General features: G+C 48.0%; 1 protein-coding gene across 3 annotated transcripts in view; it reads right to left on the bottom strand.

Annotated features, from left to right (window-relative positions):
- Positions 1–10,720: 10,720 nt before the first annotated feature.
- Zbtb43 (zinc finger and BTB domain containing 43) overlaps positions 10,721–20,881 on the bottom strand; it is a 21,019-nt gene continuing 10,858 nt past the window's right edge. For all 3 annotated transcript variants that reach the window (XM_026778746.1, XM_005346018.3, XM_005346019.3), the window contains one exon: positions 10,721–15,804. In XM_026778746.1, coding sequence (XP_026634547.1) covers positions 14,378–15,804 — 1,427 coding nt within the window. In that variant the 3' untranslated portion in view covers positions 10,721–14,377. The remainder of the gene's footprint in view (positions 15,805–20,881) is intronic.

The raw sequence follows: 20,881 nt of genomic DNA, 5'->3' as shown, positions 1-20,881 counted from the left end.
GCTCACAACCATCTGGAATGAGGTCTGGTGCCCTCTTCTGGCTTGCAGGCATACACACAGACAGAACATTGTATTCATAATAAATAAATAAAAAAAAAATTAAAAAAAAAAGATCTGGTCAACAGCAGAGACACAGGAGCTAAGGGCTTTCTGTAACTGTCCTTGCTCTCTCTTCCAGTGGCAAAGTCAATAGCACCTGCCATGGTCTCCATTGACAAACGCGTGTGTTTCTCTGAGCGGGTGTGTGTGGTGCGTGTATACATGTGTGTATGTGCAGCGGCAGAAGAAGATGCAGGTGGCCCACTCTCTCATTCTCCACCTGACTCCCCTGAGACAGTCTCTCTCTATGAACCTGGGGCTTGATGGGTGGTCAGCAAGCCCCAGAGACCCTCCCGCCTCTGCCCTCCCTCCCCACTGATAGCTAGCTGGAGTTATGCATGCCAGTGGTGATGCCCGGTTCTTCTCTAACCTGGGTTTTGGAATTTTGAACTCATGTTCTTATACTTACACAGTGGACACTCTTACCCACAGGGTAGTCACCTAGTCCAGCAATCTTGAAGCAACATATACTCCAGGGGACCCACCTGGAGAAAAACTGTTCCTTCCATATTCATGCTGTACTGACTTTCTACCTCTGGGTCCTCCATGGGTTAAACAGAAAAGCAGAAATCTCTCTCTCTCTCTCTCTCTCTCTCTCTCTCTCTCTCTCTCTCTCTCGAACCCGAACCCAGGAACTCAGTGTAGGAAAAGTAGGTACAAGTTTGAGCATAGTCCTGTCTACTGTTTGGAGTACAAAGATCTCCAAATACATGTAGTTACAGGTTGGCATCAGAGGTAGGTGACAGGCTGTTTGTAGGGGATGAGGGTCAGGTCTGACCATCCCAGATCTGAAACTGTCTGCAGTTGATTATGGTATTCTAATGGAGCTAGAAATACCACGATGGGGACCACCCAATTTAAAGAACAAAGGCATTAAAAACCAAGAAGGCAGAGCTATAATCTTATGCAGCCCAGCCAAAGCTGAGGGACATGGCATGGCGTGAGAGCAGCCAGAAGCACTACGTCTAGTCTGTGATCTGGTTTCCATGAAGACTGAAACCACAGAGATCAAACTTCCCCTCGTTCCTCTTTCCAGGCGGACCGTTAGGAAGATCTGTGGACTCTCCTGTGGCTGGCAGGAAACGCTGAGGTTCTGGAGGGACTGGCAAAGATGGAGCGGGCATGGGTATGTGTCGCTAGTGTTTAACTGGCAGAGCAGCAGGAAGGGCTTAGCCGCACTCTCCTGTGTCCACGGGGCTATAAACACTCCCAGGAGACAGCGTTCCTTTCCTGTGAACTAGGGGACTAGGGGAGAGACTGGCATGTCCCCGTTGTCATGCCCCCCCCCCCATTCCTCGGATTACTGTCTGAACAAGTTCTATGTTATCAGCCTCAAGGGAGGTCAAGAGGTCAATCTCTGCAACTGTGCAGCTGCTGCCAGTGTCTTTAAAAGCATGTAAGCATCTTGCCTGGAGCAGCCCAGGGTCTCTAAGGAGGGGGGCTCCCAGCCTCAGATTTGAAGGTTGCCCTTGCAACCCTCCAGAAATCCCCCAAGTGCCTCTCTGATCATGGGACACCTGCCTTCCAGGCTTTCTGGGGAGTAACAAGTGGCCTTTCATCCTAACCTAGGCTGGGGGTGGGGCTGGGGGGACTCTTGGGGGTCCAGACTTCTGAAAGTGGCCTGTGATTCAGTGAGGCTCCGGGGTTAGGAGGACAATGAAAGAGGACTTGGAGAACAAGCTCAAGGGTGCCCACCAGGTCATTTTTCTAAACTCAAAAACCAAACAGAGCCAGAGGGTGGAGGGACCAGATAGAGCAAACAGAGCTCAGTCATGGGTGTGAGAGCTCCAATCCCAGGCCCTGGACGGTGATAGCTGGTATGGAGGTGGGAGGCAGCCAGGGCCTCCCAGTGGAGTAGGGCTTTTCGGGGAAGCCACTGCAGTTTGGCAAAGCCAGCTCCCATCACTTCATCCCTGAGTCCTTGCTGAAGCTGTGGAGGTGGCTGGCTACGAAAACTCCAAATCTGCTGGATGCCTGGGCTCACGAGAGGGAACACAAGCCGTAATGGTACAGTTTGCACATTTTTAGCTCTCTCCAGAAGAATTTGATGTCTCTCTGTCTTTGGGGAGTATTTTAGTCTCCTGTCTCTCACCTTGTGGGTGCCACACCCACGCTTGCCTCAAGACCAGAGGAGACAGATACTCTAACTTCAAGTGAACAAGCTCCGGCTTCGCCTGAACTGAAAAGAACAGGGAATCTGTGGCTCCTTGTGCCTTCACATATGTAAATGATGTTGCCAGGGGCAGTGTGTGTGTGTGTGTGTGTGTGTGGCCCAGCCCAAGCTTCCCAGGCAGGTATGAAGGTACAGGTGCTGCGGGATGGCAGAAAATGGAAGGTCTCTCACTCTCAGAGGAAGTGGTCTTAGTAATTGTCTTGACCACTGTGGCATGAGGGACGGACAAAGTGTATTCCCAACACAGGGGACCATATTAGCAGTGCTCTTGGGGTACAGGGAAGTTTAGGCAAAGACCAATGGAAAGAGGACTAAGTTAGGGGAGATTGTCTGGAGAGGTAGTGGAGAAACCAACCAGGAAGTCTAAGACCACAGACTGGAAAGTTTGGGATGTAGTGTATAGAAGCTGGGGGCCCCATGAAGGTTTCTGAGTTGAGTAGGCTGATGGTGGGAGGGAATGGGGAGGCCTGGGGGACAGTACAGGACGAAATGGAGGAGCCCAGGCTGGCGCAATAAGCCAGATGAGAGAATGAGGACAGGGTGGTGGGAGTTGCCTTCCAAGATGAAGAGTCAGACTTAATGGAGTGCGTGGGAGGGATGGGGTTCATGACATCCTGTTAGCTGCCCTTCCCCTCAAGATCATCGAGAAAAGTGGGTACATTTGGGAGGAAGAGGCAGGTTTGCCATGAGATCCAAGGCAACCTGGACTAAGAGTGAAATCCAGCCTCAAAAACAAACAACAAACCCCACAAAAGCCAACCAAACAAAAGAAAACAAATCTTAAGGAAAGGCAGGTTTACTGAGTGCTTCTGGCGCTCCTGTTCTCCAAGGGCTGTAGGCTAAGGACGGCCTCCCCAGCAGGCTACAAGACTGGTCCAGCTTATCACAACTCGATTCGCCTGGGCTCCTGGAGGCTCTCCTTACAGACACCTGTTCCACACCCAGGAGACTACCTCAACAAATCTGTCGTTAGTCACTGGACTTGTGTAAGGAATGTAGTGTAAACACCATGTCCAAGGTCACAACATTCCACCAGGCTCATCTTCCTGACAGCTCAAATCATCACTTACCAAATCCACCCTCTATCTTCAGCCTGCGATCTGCTTCAGGTCATGGCCTTGCACTACTCAAGGGTGTGAGTATCTTGAACTTGGGTTACACTTTGGGATTCTAGTTTGCCATGTATTTCAGGGCTCCAAGTCTCAGCTTCCCCTGGCTTTCAAGCTGGGTTGGTAAAGGTCTAGTAGGCTATAACAGGTTAAGAACAGAATTTCAAGCCAGCCTTAGCTTGTGGGGTGAGGGTGGGGGTGGGGGCGTAGATAAAGGCAGAAGGACCAGGAGTTCCCAGGCACCCTGCTACACAGTGCAAGTGACGGGAGGCTGGGCTTCATGAGACTCTGTTTTAAAGAAAAGAAATCAGCAGTAAATAAAATAAAAAATGAGGAAATAACTAAATCTCGGAATGGACCCTGGATATGGTGACATACACCACAGAGGCTTTGAACTTTCCACTGTGACAATACTAGTCAGCAGGATGCTTTTTTTTTTTTTTTATGGTTTTTCGAGACAGGGTTTCTCTGTGGTTTTGGAGCCTGTCCTGGAACTAGCTCTTGTAGACCAGGCTGGTCTCGAACTCACAGAGATCCGCCTGCCTCTGCCTCCCGAGTGCTGGGATTAAAGGCGTGCGCCACCACTGCCTGGCCTCAGCAGGATGCTTTTAAAACACCTTTTAGCCGGGTGGTGGTGGTGCACGCCTTTAATCCCAACACTCGGGAGGCAGAGGCAGGCGGATCTCTGTGAGTTCGAGACCAGCCTGGTCTATAAGAGCTAGTCCCAGGACAGGCTCCAAAACCACAGAGAAACCCTGTCTCGAAAAACCAAAACCAAACCAAACCAAAACAAAACAAAACAAAAACCACCTTTTATCAGTGCTGAATTCACAGCAGCGTTCTGACATTTTAAATTGTGTATGTGTACAGGTGCACACATATATGTGGGTGGGGGCCAGAGGTCAATCTTGGGTGTCATTCCTTAGGTCCTGTTCACCTAGAGTTTTTTAAAAATTTATTTTATGTGCATTAGTGTTTTGCCTGCATGTCTGTTTGTGTGAGGCTGTCAGAGCCTCACTAGAAACTGGAGTTACAGACCGTTCTGAGCTGCCTTGTGGGTGCTGGGAATTGAAACCAGGTCCTCTGGAAGAGCAGTCAACCTCTCCAGCCACCCATTCCCTCAGACAGGGTTTCTGTGCAGCCCCGGCTGTTCTGAAACTCACTCTGAAGACCAAGCTGGCCTGGAACTCAGAGATCTGCCTGCCTCTGCCCCCTAAATGCTGGGATTAAGGGTTGTGCCAGCATCTCCCAGTTGCCACCTACGGTTTTTGACAGGGCCTCGAGCTTGGCAATTAGGCAAGGCTGGCTGGCTTGTGAGCCCTAGGCACGTGCCTGTCCTGCTTCCCTAAAGCTGGCTTTTCCTTTTTTCTCTTCTTTTTTTTTTTTTTTTCATGGGCTCTAGGGATCAAACTTGCATGGCAAGCATTTTACTGACTGGGCTATCTGTCCTCCCCAGCCCTGATAGTAACTTTCCCTTGACTCAGCCTATCGCAGTGGGGGGAGGAGCTGTGGAGTGGCACCTCCTCATGGGAAGATTGGGAACAGTTGCCCAGACACTTCTGTAGCTGCTGCTCGCAGAGGAACAGTACAATGCTTCCTTGGCAGGGCTCCAGAGTGAGTCACATTCTTCATGGTTGCCCTTTCTAATTTCAGGCAGGCAGAAAAAGCCCATGCCGTGCCCTCCAGAATCAACTGACAAGTAACACAGTTTGTGTCACACACCAACCCTCACCCCTCATCTGGCCCAGATTCTGAACTTTTTTTTTTTTTTGTTTTTCAAGACAGGGTTTCTCTGGAACTGGCTCTTGTAGACCAGGCTGGCCTCGAACTCACAGAGATCTGCTTACCTCTGCCTCCTGAGTGCTGGGGTTAAAGGTGTGCATCACCACCACCTGGCCGATTCTGTACTTTCTAGTATGAACATTTTTTCATTGCTTAAAGCCCAGATTGGTTAAAAAAAAAAAATCACGAGTTGAGAGGGATCCAAAACCAAATCTTGGTTCTTGATCAATTGCCACAAGTTTTAGGACTAGGTGAAGAACCAAATAATAGGTAAACGCCTGCTTCAGAGAATGCCAGTGTCAATGAAAGTATTCCTTTCTGGTCAAGTTCCAGAAGAAATGAACAGGTAGTGACTTTTTTTTTTTAATCATAGGACTGGTATAAGAGCAAGAAGCTGGGCGGTGGTGGCGCACTCCTTTAATCCCAGCACTCGGGAGGCAGAGGCAGATGGATCTCTGTGAGTTGGAGGCCAGCCTGGTCTACACAAGCTAGTTCCAGGACAGGCTCCAAAGCTAGAGAAATCCTGTCTTGAAACCCCCCCCCCCCAAAAAAAAAGAGCAAGGAGCATGGGGAGTGTGGGATGTGAGAAGTGTGGAGTTTGTCTGACTAGCAAAGCTAGTGCTTTTCCTACCAGAAACACCTCTCTCTCTTTCTCTCTGGATTACATACACACCTGACTCTATGGAAACTCTTCCTTCCTTCCTTCCTTCCTTCCTTCCTTCCTTCCTTCCTTCCTTCCTTCCTTCCTTCTTTCCTTCTTTTTTCTGGGAGAGTTTCTCTATGTAGCTCTGGCTGTCCTGGAACTCACTCTGTATACCAGGCTAGCCTTGAACTCACAGAGATCCACCTGCCTCTGCCTGGCTGTGATTAAGGGTAGAGATTAAGGGTGTGTCCAGCACTGCCCAGCAGATGCTGAGTTTTCTAAGGTGTTTGGCTGTAGTGTTGGGAACTCAAGTGTTCTGTTGCAAAATCATATCCTTAAGCCTTCCTCACGAAAGGGTTTTTGAAACTGTCTGTGTCAGGGGGAGGCAGGGGGAGGCAGCGGTGGGGTCTGGTGACATGGTTTAGCAGCTAAAGGTGCTTGCTGTCAATTCTACTTTGATTCCCAGAACTCATACGGTGAAAGAATTGACTCTTACAAGTTGTCCTGTGACGTCCACATGCACATGCTGTGACGTGCATACTTCCCCAACGGTATGCCAACATTTCTTTTTATTTTTTTATTTTATTTTTTTTTGTTTTTTCAAGACAAGGTTTCTCTGTAGCTTTTGTGCCTATCCTGGAACTAGCTCTTGTAGACCAGGCTGGCCTCGAACTCCCAGAGATAACATTTCTTTTTATTAAAAAAAAAGTTTCTGATAGCTAGATGTGATGATGCTTATTCTTTAATCTCAGGACTCAGGAGTCAGAGGCAGGAGACTCTCTGAGTCCGAGGCCAGCCTGGTGTACAGGAAAGCAGAGCTACATAGAGAAACACTATTTCAAAAAACAAAAGAAACAAAACAGTTTATGGTAGTAACTGGTAGATGAATATCAAATAGCTCAACTGCATTTAGAAAATATAAATACAAAGAAATCAAGCAGCACTTATTGGCTGTGAGTCAGGACTGTGCCAGGGGCAGCCACTCTGGGTCTGGTGGCACACACCAGCAATCCCAGATACCCAGGACACTGCAGCAGGATTGAAGAAAGTTCAAGGCCAGCCTGGGCAACTTGGTGAGATCCTGTTTCAAAATATAAAAGGGCTGGGGATGCTCTTTGGCAGGTGCTCATCTAGCAGGTATAAGTGCCCTGGATTTGATCCCTAGCGTCCAAACAAACCAACCAACAAATAAACAAGGCTGGCTCCTGTTTCTGAGGACCATAGGTGTAAGAGGGCATGATATCTACAAGATCGCAGCCCAGTGGCAAGTGCCACCACAGAGTGAAGCTCAAAATGAAATGGGATCGCTGACAGTGGTGTGAATTTTGGGAGCCCTTTGCAGGGTGGGTGTCAGGTTTTGTTTTGTTTTTTTTTTTTAACAGCCTCTGATGATAGAAAAGAGCTCTCTGGAAGAACAAAGCCTAGGAAGGGTGATGGAAAAGAGAAGGTGCAGAACAAGCCATCCGTGCAAGGATCAAGAGATGCCGAAGGGAAGCAACAAAGGCCAGTCAAGTGGGCTGACTGGAGCCGGGGGAGGTAGGATGTCAGGTGCTGCTCGCATGGGCCAGCACTACTTAGAAGGAGTCCACACTAAGTGTGCAATGGAGACTGTTGGGAACACAGGGACCTTCCTGGGGCCTACCAATGCAGAGATAGGCAGGTTTGGTTAGTACTGATCTGGTGATAACCACACAGCTAGGTAAGTCTGTGACCTTTGAACTCCTCTTTATGTCAGCAGGTAGTGGGTTTACTATGGACACTAAGCCCTTGGCTGGAAGTCACTGGATGACAGGTGACTCATGGAGAGGGTCAGTGGGACACAAGCCACTGGCTACCTGGGTTGCATTGGGGCTTGTGTGTGCATGCAATCTGGAATGCAGGTGCTTGCAGAAGTCAGAGGCCAACTGCAGATGGTGTACTTCAGGGGCCTTCCACCTTGTTTCCTTTCTTTATGTGTGTGTGTGCGCGGGTGTGCATGTGTGTGTATGGTGTCACTGCTCACAGGTCAGAAGACGATTGACAACTTGCAGGAAATGGTTGGGTCTCTTCTTCCATCATGACTCAAATTTGGTGGCAAGTGCCTTTACTAGTTGAGCCACCTCTCTGGCTCCACCATATTCCTTGAGGCAGGACACACTGTGTAGATGGCTAGGCTTGTCGGTCAGCAAGCCCAGAGCTCCTGCCTCTGCATCCCAGCACTGGACCACAGATAGACCACCATGCCCAGCCTCCTCATAGGTGCTGAGCTCAGACTCAGGTCTTCTTGCTTACACAGCAAGCATTTTATTGGCTGGGCTACCTTCCCAGTCTGGGGCCAGGCTAAGCTAGCTGGTTCTTATTCTCTCCAAGTTAGTGTCCTGCCTTGCAAGGCTGGCACAGGGGGGAGATTCGGTCCGTGAAGGGTCTTTTTACAGAGTGGTGCGTTGCTGGTCCTAGTGAAAGGAGTGAGCTAGCGGCGACCGAGCCCTGGAGATTAAGCTGAAAGGGAACGGGCTGCTGATGTCCAAAGTTTTACTTCTTGGATGGCAGAGTTCAGCAATTTAAGGAGGACCCACTGCCACCCACTACACCGCACAGGAGGGTAATGCAGCTTAGGTCACACTGCCCAGTGCTGGAGCCTGGCTTCAGTGTTCTGCTAAGCCTGGATCACCTTTACAAATTTGACCTTTTTTAAGTTTCATCTTGGTGCTGACTAGGCAAGTAATCTACCACTAAATCATGTCCCCATGTGGAAAAGGCTTAAAGCTGACTGTATTCAGCAGCCTCGATGCTCTTAGGCCAAAGTGGTGATGGTATTCAGTGGGTTGAGAAGTCATGAAAAAAAAAATTCCAAGAGCCAGGCATGGTGGCACATACCTGTAGTCAGCATTCAGGAGTAAGTGGCTTTGAGAATTTAAGGCCAGCCTCAGTCTTGAGGGACCATTAGCCTGTTACAGATCCAACATCTATCCATCCTGACTGGACTACCCAGCGGCTGAGGGTCTTTTTTGTGAACCCTGATAAGTGAAATTTTATCACAGCATTGCTGACCCCAAATTAACAGGATGGGCAGTACTGGAGGGAGCTTTTAGCTTCCATACATCAAGGTTAGCTGCACTATTTGGCAGGCCAGAGTTCTCTGGGGAGTAACTACTATCTTATTAGGTTATAAATATACTTACCAGCTTTGCTACTGGCTTATTTTGGAGTATTGAGGAAGAAAAAAACCAACCTGAACTCATAATCACTTGAGCCTAGGTGAAGAGTCACTATTTTAAAACTGTGCATTTACCTATGGCATTGCTGAGTGCTTCTCCACACAGGACAACTCCACCTCTGTTGCGATGGGCAAGGCAAGGCTCATCATCGGCTTGGAAGAAATTAAAGGTGGTTCAAGATTTGAAACTCAAGTCCAGGAGGCAAAGGCAGGCGGATCTCTGTGAGTTCGAGACCAGCCTGGTCTGGTCTACAAGAGCTAGTTCCAGGCTCTAAAAAAAAACTACAGAAAAACCCGTCTCAAAAAACCAAAAAAAGAAAAAAGGAAAAAAAAAAGATTTGAAACTCAAATTGTTCCATTTTGACTCAAACTAAACCAACTAGTTCAAAGAAAGTCCCAGAGGTTTCTCCCACGCCTCATTGACCTCTGTGGCTTTTCAGGAAAGGGTCAGCCTGCTCACTTTCACTCAACTTCAAATGGACTTTTGTTGTTTAGTTTTGCAGTGCTGAGCGTGGAACCCAGACCTGTCATGCTAAGTAAGCACCCTGCCACTGAGAACACGCCCAGCAGTTTAAGAACACGTGAGCGGCCTTTTCCTTCATTTACCATATGGTTGAACTTACCTCATTTCCAGCTGCTGACTGACCCCTGGTCTATGGGGCTGTGTGGACCTTACAGACACCACGACTGTCTCGAGGAATACTTCGGTGGCTGGATGGGAAGCAGCACGGAGCCGACTAGGAAAGAAGCTAAATAAACCCGCACAGGTGCTGTCCGCTCCATCTGGGTAACACCCTTCACAGCCCACCTCCTTCTGTTCCCATTTGTCCCACTCCATCTCCTTGTGCACACGTGCTGCCGTCTGCAGCCCCGTGGTCCCCACCCTGGGGTGGGGGTGATATTCAGTGTGAGTACTTCTTAGGTGGTCCTGCTGCACTGTCCACCAGGATGTCAAGGAAGGGCAGCAAGGAGATCAGAGGGGCACACCATGGCAGAGACATGGTGCAATTTGCCTGTGGTCAGAACACATAGGCCTCAACTCAAAAAAAGGATAGACAAGGTCTTCTGGGGGGCTCTCCCCACCTAGAGAACACTAAGTGAGTCTAGGCAATCTGGAGCTGGCTTCAAAATCAGCAAGGGGGGGGTTCACAACAAACAGTGGTAACAGAAGGTTTGTGTGGGAAGATAGTTAAGTTTGGTCTAAAACAAGCAGTGTCTCTGGTAATGAGCTGTTGTTAGGAAGTGGGGGCCTCTGAAGAAGGCTGCTGCCTTTCCAGGCCTGGCTTTTTGGGGAGAGGGCAAAGCAAAGTGAGGCAAGGACCTGACTGAGGCACATGGGGACATCAGGGAGCAGAGGAGCCCGCCAGTGTGTGCGGCAGCCAACCAGCCTGCTCTGGAATCCTGGCTCCACTGTGCTACACAACAGCAGTCCTGTGAACTGAGTGCCTGAGCTATCAGCAGGGGTCCTGGTACCTGAGAGCTGGGATAAGGCAGGGAGACAGGAGCAATACTGAGCTTGAAGGGACGAGGAGAGGGTGTGGTGGCTCCAAGCCTCAGCTGTCTGAGCACTGCCAGCCTGCACCCAGAGGCAGCCAGGTGCAAGTCCCTCAACTCGCCAGCGGTCCTCCCAGCCCAGGATCTCTAATGGCTGCCAGGAGCCAAGGCAGAACCCAGAGGTCAGCCAGCCTCTCCCCAGGAGACGAGGGAGCCGTGGAGCACTCAGAAAATCTTGCAGAGTAAATGCTAAACACCTGACCCTCCTGGCAGGTGGGTTTGTATGAGATAAGGATCAGCACCCACACTGAGACCCGTCACTCACTGCTCTTGCCAGCCAGCAGCCTACGTGGTTTTTACTTATAGAAAGGTGATGACACAACTTTAATCTCAGGCTACAAAAGGCAGAACCAAAGTGAAAAACAAGACGCAACTTTGTACAAAATGGACAGGTAACATTTATTAAAACGTGTCATACAAAAGGGCATGGTCTCTTCTATAAGAAGAAAATATTAAACAGTAACATTCAGTTAAAACCACGCTGTACACTGAGGACAGCAATTCTAGAAAGAACTATTTAACTTCTGCAACACAGGCGTTCACAAGTATCCATGATATGCACCTAATGACGATCTGCTTATCACCCCACGGTTCTGTGGCCCAAGAGTCACCTGACTTGCATAAATAAAGTAACTTTCTGGAAGAAACATCGGGAACCTCATAAAAAGAAAAGAGGCAGCAGCAACTGACATGACACAGGCTTCAAGCAACATTTAAAAAGAAAAAAAAAAATCACATTTGCAAAGGTGTTCCAGCATGTTCCCACAGGGTGCTGTCAGTAGAGATTTGCAATTAGAAACTAGTACCTTTAAATATGTAAATAGCAGAGAAAAAAAAAAGAAAAAAACCCAAAGCAACCCTGGATTCATTGGATAATGTTAGTTACCAGTCAAAGCAACCTAAAGCACAGGAGGCCAAGGGCAACCCTGCCCTTGGTCCCCAGCATTCCCACAGTGGGAGAGGCAAAGCTTCAGCCCGACCTTGGGGACCCTGCAGCAGCACACATTTCCCAGAATGCAGCACAGCCTTTGTTCCTCACCTTCCCTTCAACACCAGCTCAGGGTGTGCCACCCTTTGTAGTGTAGCCCATGGCCCGAAGCCTGTTCAGGGTAAGAGTAGTTCAGTAAACGCCCCTGCAATGGAGGGAATCCTTTAGGGCAGGCTCTTAAGAACCAGGCCAGAGAAGGTGAGCTCTAGAAATCCAAGGCAATGGGCCAGGGCTAAGAACAAGCGCACATGAGGAGCTGGATCATGCAGCTCACTGACGTGTGCATCCAAGACTGAAGGCATGGCGCATGCAGATTGTGAAATGCAACCGGGGGTCCTGGAAGCCCTTTCCTATAAAGCCTGGAGAAGTCAAGGGCCTGGAAGCCCTTTCCTATAAGGCCTGGAGAAGTCAAGGCTCAAAGTAGATAACAAACACCTTGCTGATGGGCCACTGTCAAGTCCCTGAACGCCGGACAGTGTTGTCCACAACTATTCAAGCTTGTCTGGAAGGGCGGGGCTTTCCTAAGGCAGTGGTGAGGAGACCAGCACCACAGCACAGCTGGGTGCTAGGAAGGACCCCTGATGGGAAAGGCAGGCCAGAAGCCTCAATTTAATTAATGCCTAGACTATGGTTATTTCTCTGCCTCCTGGACCTAGGACACCCTACCTATTCACAGGGTCTGCCCCACTCCAGCTGAAAAGCTTTGTCACCATGCATGCAGGGGTGGGAGCAGCTCCTGACTACAGAATGGTTCAACTGCCTCAGGTAGAAATTACTAGAAGCTGCAAAGACTTCATCCTCACACATCTCAGGGTCATCCCTAAACCCACTGGCCTCTCCGTGAGACTAGGAGGCAAGTGTGAGCTGACTGTACAGTCCCCTCCATGCACTTCTTAGGGCCACAGAGGACCACCGCTGACTGGCAGATTTCCACACTGGGAGATGGGTGATCATCTGAATGTACCAAACCACTAGGAGGTAATTATCTAGTTTCTAGGTTAAAAAAAAATCTACACCTATACTTATAACAAAGTTTTAAATACAAAGTGCTTTTGTATACCAAGATTGATACAGTGTTCATAAATAGATCCCTGTTTCACAATCTTGATCATAAGCATTTACTGGCAGTCCCAATTTTCTTTCCCCTTTTCAAACAAAGGTCAAAGGTGTCAGAAGCCTTATGATCAGAAACCCTTGCCAGAAATGTCTGTCACATTAGAGAAAGACAAACTTTAAAAACAAAATTTCACCCCAAAGCCAAGAAAAATAATTTTTATTTTAAGAAAAAGAAGTTTCTACTTAGCAATAATAATAGATGACATAGAAGCAACACCCTGCCCTGTTGTCTAGCTTGCTCTGACAATTTAATGTGGCCTAGAGTTATCTGGGAAGGGGGTCTCAGTTGAGGGATTGCTCAAATCAGAGCAACCTGTGGGCACATCTGTGGTTGATAGTCTTGCCTGTCAATATTCAAGTTCCTGCTGAAAATCCGTCAGGAATGGATTGTGACATGGTAGTGTAAGCTGACAAAGACCCTTTCTCCCCTGAGCTGCCTTTGGTCAGAATGCGATCCCAGTCAAGAAAAGCACACTAGACACCCCAGTAAGAGCCTCAGGCCTATCACATGCTTAAACACAAGACTTCTTTCCAACTCCAGGCAGATCAGGCCATGCAGGGTGGGCGGCCTTTCTTCCCTGAGCGGGTATAAGCTACTGGGACTTGTGAATGTGTGCAGCTTTCTCTCCGACTACGGAACATCATCTGTTAGATGACGTTGCTCAAGGTAGGACCCCCTTCCCACTTTGAACTCACATTCCTGGTCTCATGATGAGCGGAGTGACAGTGTTGTTCAGTGTACCCTCTGAACCACATCCCCCAGACCAATGTATTTTTGAGACTTTTCTTAAGTATAGCCTTCTGTTTATAAGTTGCTGCTTCTGCCAACACTCTCTCTCACTCTGAGCATGGGAGTGTCCCGCTCACAGGTAACTCTTAGCCATGCATCCCTGGCTAACCCTTGTTGGGAAGCACCATGATCTAAGGCAGGGGGCCACAGGACACTGCCAGTACTGTGTTGAGTCACTGCAGGCTGGAAGTCTAGCCCGGATGCTACCATTAAATGAGGAAGCTTAGGGTTACAAACCAACTAGAAACACCTATCTCTGTCACCCATAGACTTAAAAGGAGACACAATGGTTCAATCCCAATTAGAACTAAACACACAATCGTGCTTTGTCAAGAGTCTGAAGCACTATGACAGGAGCCATGTCACCTGTTTTGGACTCGGGTCTATCTAACATCGCCATAGTTTCAGCTAGAACTTTAGAAAGCATGAAACTAGACATGAAAGAGCTCTGTTCACATCTCAGCCTAGGAGTCAGGCTGCTGTAGTCTCGAGGAGAGCAGCATCCAGTGATGCACTACCAACGCAAAGCCTCACAACTCTGCAGCAACCAGGAGCAGCACCCTGCAGCACCCTGACCCCAGGGCACTGCATGATAGAAAACTGCTACGACCTGAGTGCACTGGTGGGTTAGTCTGCCACCAAGTCCACTGCCTCAGTCACTGCTAGCTGGAAAGGCTGTCTTGCCAGCTGGGCACTGGGTGAACTTATCCCCATCATCCATTCTAGGCCAGGACCAGAACATATAAATTTGAGGAATTAAATTTTTTTAATTGGCCTACTTAGAGCTGGTCTTTCAGAAATATCTTCCTTTTTTTTCTTTTTAAGCTTCTCTCATAATAGCAAGTGGCACGCATCATCTGTGCCCAGATTTGCATTAATTACCATAGTTTATTTTTGTGCATGCCACTCAAGGGCCAGACCCTATTTTTAGTTAGCCTCAGTTGTATTCTGCTCAGCCTTTGCAGCTTCATAGGACTTGGTACAAGAAGTCACATGCCTGTGGAAACTGTCCCTCCACATAAACCTCTTTGCACAGATATTACATTCGTAGGGCTTTATGCCTGTATGAATTTTCATGTGACCCACGAGATGGTGCTTCATTTTGAATTTCTTACCACAGACACCACAGCCATAAGGGCGAAGACCGAGGTGCATGCTCATGTGTCGATCTCGCTGACTCTTGTGTGTGAAACTTTTCCCACACTGACAAGGATACAGCTTGTCAGTGGCTGAGAATCCTAAGTGGGACGCCTCTTCTTTTATCCCCGTCACCATTTCAATATTCTCACTGTAGCCGGCTGCGAGGGCAGCCTCCTGTCTATGCCCAATTAAGTTCCCATCCAACCTTTCTCCAGAAAACTCTTCCATGGAGGAGCCATAGAAGTCCACCTGTTCGTCATAGTTGCTCTCCTCTGCTTGCTCATCAAACTCTGCTTCCACTTTCTTCTCCACAACCTGGAAGTCTTCCTCCACTCCTGAAGGCTGGACCAAGTGCTCTGTCTGCATGGTGTTGATGGACTCGGTGACCTGGTGCTCGTCATAGGCTGCATGGACATCCATGCCCTCACACGCCTGTTCCAGGCGCTCAGGCTTCACATGGATCCAGCGTTTGTGAGCCATTATGCTGGGCTTGCTGTACAGAGGCCGGGTGTAGTGGAACTCAGCGCTGTCGCTGGCCCCCTCCTCCCCATCCTGGCTTGCCATCTCGGTGCTCAGTCGGTCATGCTCTGTGGACGAGTTACTGGGCAAGTACTCTTGCTCAGTGAGCTGAGATGACAGCTCATCTTTGGTGCTTTCTTCTTCATTTTCACCATCCCTCAGTTCCTGCGCTTTGGGGAAATCAGTATGCCCCGCAGAGCCCAGCTCAAAGCTCTCTACCAGGCCATTGTAGTTACTGCTACTGGGAGACTGGTGGTCACTGCCATGATTTAGTTTCTGACACAGAACTGTGGGGTTTCCCTCCAGAACCTCAGTGCACTTGTCCACCACATGCCACATCTGCAGGAAGCTGGCTGCTGTTAAGTAACTAACAATTTCTGGAGCAGGCATCACAAGGCGTCCTGTGTAGCTAGATAGGAGAATGTTCTCAAACACTCTTGGGTTCATCACATCAGGCAAAACAATTCTCCTACTGTTTTTTAGGAGTACTTGGTCACAAAAGTAGGGTGAACTGGCAGCAAGAACGGCTTTGTGTGCCCGGAAAATGTGGCCTTGGACTACAATGGAGACGTCACATAACTGTCCTTGTTGTCGCTGCTGGTTTAGTTTCTGAAGAATGGTGCTGGAAAAATCTGGAAACTCTACTCGAAAAGAGTTTGTTCCAGGCTCCATTTCATCACCAATTCTGTTCAGTGCTGCAAGAGAAAGAAACGTTAGCATCAACTCCAGCGCCAAAGAAGCCCATCTAGCCATCGCAGAGCACACTAAGACAGGGCCCAGATCAAGTCCTCTAGCCTCTGGGCACTCATTCACAGGAGTCAATCCCAAGATAGGTCTGTAGGTTCAAGAGTGCCAAAAGGAAGAACCAGCTACTATCTCTACAGCTCGCCATTTTGTTCCATCTGTGGGTGAGGAGGCAGAATTCACAGTGAATACATCTGTGAGCATATAAATCCCCTAAGCAAAACAAAGTATTTCTAATAAAAACAAACACATTCTTATCAAAACAACTCATTTGTAATCCTTGACTTTCATTTATGGGGAGGGGGGACGACAACAGGACTGTGGGAAGGACCAAGGAGGAACAACAAGACTATGGATGGGGGTTGGGGTGCAGCTGCCGGGAGAGAGGAGACAGAATGCTTGCTTAGCATGTATGTCTCTGGGTTCCATCTCCATGCACACTCCAAAGGAAAAGAAGAGTGAAGAACTGAACTGTGGGAAGACGGAAATGCCTATGCAAAGGTTCTCCAGACAGAGATGAACAGCCACAGACCCATGAGCATGAAGATAAGTGTTTGGCTCCCCAGGACCCAAAAAAAAGGATGAGCCTAGCAGCTGATGACTGTAACCCCTAACACAGCAGGGTGAGGGCAGGAGGATGACCCTCCTCAGCTCTGGGGCCAGTCAGTTTAGCCAATCAGTTAGCCCCAGGTTCAGTGAGAGGACCTGTCTCAACTAAGGCGTTTCTACACACAAGCACGCACACATGTGTACACACAGAAACAAAGAAAGAAACAACTGGTTTGGAGTTCAGGGAAGAACTAAGGGAGATGGTGCTGGAGACAGAATCGGGGAAATTCTATGACTGGTCTTTTAGCACTAGGAAACACTACAGGCTGAATACAGGTCACTCTTGGGGTCCGCATGTCTGCTGGACAGTTTACCAATTAAACCATCTCTTAAATAGTTCTTAAACATCTTCCTTATAACCCTGCATCAGCCTATGAGTCCTCAGAAGTCATTCTAGAGTGACAGGAGAGATGACAAGTGAAGAAACTGAGGTGTTCTTAATGTGGAGCTGGGTGTGGCGCATGTCTTTCATCCCAGCACTTGGAGCAGAGGCAGGAGGATCTCTGTGAGTTCAAGGGTAGCCTGATCTCAGAACTAGTTCCAGGCCAGCCAGAACTGTTACACAAAGAAACCCTGTCTAAAAAACAAAACAAAAATATATTACTCTATGTCAAATGCAGTTTTCCATGCAGTTTTGCTTTGGTGTCCAGCCTCCTCCCCCAACTATGTAAACCAGGCTGGTTTCAAACTCTGCCTGCCTCTACCTCTTGATTGCTGGAACTAAAGGTGTGCACCACCACACCTGGCTCTTCCTCCTTTCTTCCTGTTCTCCCAGGGCTGATTTTGTGCTAGGTGAGTGGGCTGTCACTGAGCTCCAGGTCAGTCCGCTACTTAAAACTATTTGGCAAATGCAGGGCTTGATGTTCTTAAGTTCAGTTATTTTAAGCAACTTTCCCAAAGTTAAAAGCTTGTTTTAACTAAGTAGAGAGATGAATCCAGGTCAATGTTAAATCCAAAGCCTACAGTTTTTTTCCTATAGGCTTCTCATATCACCCTGTCTCCTCCAAGGAGATCAGAATGCTGGACCAGTCATTAATAATCTTTAGATAAGACAGTGCTTTTTGGACAAGACATTAACTTATGGTTTTATACATCCTAAAACATTTCATAATAGCTTAAAATAAAAATGAACATAAAACAAACTGTTTAGATGTATTCTAAGTTTTGTTATTTTTCTGAGACAGGGTTTCTCTGTGCAGCCCCAGGAACTGGCTCTGTAGACCAGGCTGGCCTCAAACTCAGAGATCCAGCTGCCTCCGCCTCCTGAGGGCTAGGTTTAAAGGGTGCTTCACTACTTCCAGGCAGGTGTTCTAGTTTGTAAAGGAAATACAGACCATGCATTTGCATGGCTGACAGGTGTCTATGTAAATTCCAAGAGCACAGTCTGAGCTGGGGGTATCTGGGTGGAGAGGCTCTGGGTATTTCTTCCAGAAAGCAGGAGGACAGTGTTAAACTAGAAACCAGGAGTGGAGTATTATAGCAGCTGTGTTGTGAATAACAAATTGATGCTTGAAGACAGACTTCCACTTCCCTTAAGATCAGTTCTGGACCCCCATCTCCCATTTCCCTGGTAACACACGGATTTTGAGACAGGGAAGCATCACAGATGCTTCTTAAGGATGAAAATGCCATATGAAAGGGATGAAGGTGGGGTTATCAGGGCTTGGTTGAGGGCTATTAAGAAAAAGTTACTACCTCTTGATCCAAAAAAAAAAAAAGAACATGTTGGGTGGGTGCGTTGGTGCAAGCCTTTAATCTCAAAGGCTGAGGCAGATTACACAGAGAAACCCTGTTTCAAGAATAGAATAGAAAAGGGGGGGGGGGGACCCAGTTCCCACCAGTGGATACAAGCCATTCTAAACATTACACAGTACTGTCCTTTCCTTAATCCAACTGGGCTTGCCAGATCACCCCTCAGGAAAGCTGATACACTTTAAGGAGATGGAGAGGAGTAATAATATATAGGCCAGAAGCTCCTCCCCCAATGCAACCATAGCTTGGAGAATTTCAAACGGTCTACCTAGTTTTCTACCTTCCTATCTCTTACTACTATTGACTCAAATCCAAAGCATGCTTGCCCCAATCCGGAGCTTTCTTATCCTTACTTTAAAGACACCCCACTTCACACAAGTACTCGCTGTTCTCCATTGCTGAACCTGTCTGCCATCTTCATCTCTCTTATTCGTCCCTCCGCCCCCAGCATGCTCCAAGATTCAGTCTGCCTATCCTGTTCTTCCTCTGTCTATTAAAATGTTCTTCAAGCTTCCTGGATTATCTTAAAATTCCTTCATCAAGGAGACTGAAAATCTGCAAAAGAGAACCCGGACTCCCGATAAACGGCAGCAGTGTTGGTTGCCAAACACTGCCTGTACTCATGCCTCTGAAATCACAGTCAATAAAAAGCTGGGCACAGACAAAGGGGTACACACCTGTAAGTCCAGCATGGAAACCTAGGAAGGATGACTGTGAGCCTGACGCCCACTTGGGTTACATAGTGAGACTGCTTTAAATAATCAACAGTTAACTAAAGATAACATATCTCACCACAAAGGGAAAAAGTAACTAGAAAACATGCCATGCTTGTTTAGCTGTGTCAGAGTGATAACTGTCCTTGTCTCTTAGTCAGGGTAGATGTGGCTGAGGCTGGTTTAGACTATAGCAGCTGTTTCAATTGGCTAAAAAAATTAAAAAAAAAATCAGTTCCAAGATTCTTTAAAAGCCAATAAAACAGCCTGAATGCAAAATATGGGGAACATCAAAGACCATCAAGAATCATTACTATTTTTTTTTTTCTGAGAAAGCGTTTCTCTGTGTAGCCCTGGCTGGCCTTGGAACTACAGATATCTGCCGACCTTAAAGGTGTGCACCCCCTACTCAAGACAGGGTTTCTCTGTAGCTTTGGAGCCTGTCCTGGCACGCACTCTGTAGACCAGCCTGGAATCGAATTCAGATATCCTCCTGCCTCAACCTCCTGAGTACTGGGATTAAAGGCATATGCCACCACCACCCAGCTAACATTACCATTCTTATGGGGTTTATAATCTATGAGCGGGAACAAACATGCCCAGCATGTCATTCAAGCAAAGCCTGAAACTCCCACAAGAAGAACCCAGGATGGGGTAGCATATGGTCACAAGGTCTTAGCATTATTAAGTTTGGAGCCACCAGACATCGAGATAGGGCTCTCATTCTTCTCACATACGTTTTTATGGAAATAATCCAAGAGATATGAAAAATGGAATAAACTCCAAATCCTAGAGAATGGCATGAGCTGTGAGCCAGCAATTAGAGCTACTGGAGATGGAACCTGGGAGAAGAGATGCTGCCCTGACCAGCACCTGCACTTCCTGCTCCAGACAGCCCTGACAGCACCAGACTCTGGAGAACTAACAATGCCTCATCCTCCCAGCAAGGCTGAGTGTCCTAGTCTGCCTTAACTGTCTACACGGCCTAGAGCCCTCTGAGAGGAAAGCCTTAACAGGAAATACCTGAATCAGATTGGCCTGTGGCCATGTGTGTGGGGAAGTGCCTTGATTATTAATTGTTGTAGGAGGGCCCAGACTACTGTGGGTGGCACCATCTCTAGGCAGGAAGCCTTGGGTTGTATAAGCAATTAGCTGAGCATGTACAGTAAGTAGTTTTCCATGGTTCCTGCCTTGAGTTCCTGCCCTGATTTCCCTTCCTGATTGGAGTGTGACCTGGAGAAGTCTGAAGTTAGGGCTAACTGCAAGGCTTAATACAGTCCACACTTAAGTAATAAAAATAGTATGGCTGGCTGGGTGGTGGTGGCACACACAGAGGCAGGCAGATCTCTTGAGTTTGAAGCTAGCCTGGTCTACAAAGCGAGTGGCAGGAGAGGCTCCAAAAAGCTACACAGAGAAATCATGTCATGAGAGAGAGAAAGGTGTGTCTGGAAAATAGAGGGAGACAACGATAGGATTTAAAGACTTGGTGGGCAGGAAGCTACAGTGCTGTGAGCCTTAAGTGGTGCCATCTATAAAATGAAGAAAGCAAGCACAGAAGGGGAGACTGCATTTGCATGGTATTATGAATAAGCTGTACCGAGTACACACAAAGCCTACATTCAGTATTAAACAACCCGATAGAAAAGAACGGACAAGATCCTGGCGTTTGCCCGCAGGAAGATGGCGGCGGTCTCAATGTCAGTGGTGCTGAGACAGGCGTTGTTGGGGAGAAGGACAGCAGCTTCAGCTGCCGTTTCCGTCTCTAGAGTTCCATCCAGGTTGTTGAGCACATCCACATGGAAGCTGGCACAGGACCAAACTCAAGACACACAGCTTATAACAGTTGATGAAAAATTGGGGGCTGGAGAGATGGCTCAGAGGTTAAGAGCATTGCCTGCTCTTCCAAAGGTCCTGAGTTCAATTCCCAGCAACCACATGGTGGCTCACAACCATC

Source organism: Microtus ochrogaster, chromosome 4, assembly GCF_000317375.1.
Source record: "Microtus ochrogaster isolate Prairie Vole_2 chromosome 4, MicOch1.0, whole genome shotgun sequence".
Taxonomy (NCBI): Eukaryota; Metazoa; Chordata; class Mammalia; order Rodentia; family Cricetidae; genus Microtus; species Microtus ochrogaster.
This window is presented reverse-complemented; position numbering and strand designations above follow the sequence as displayed.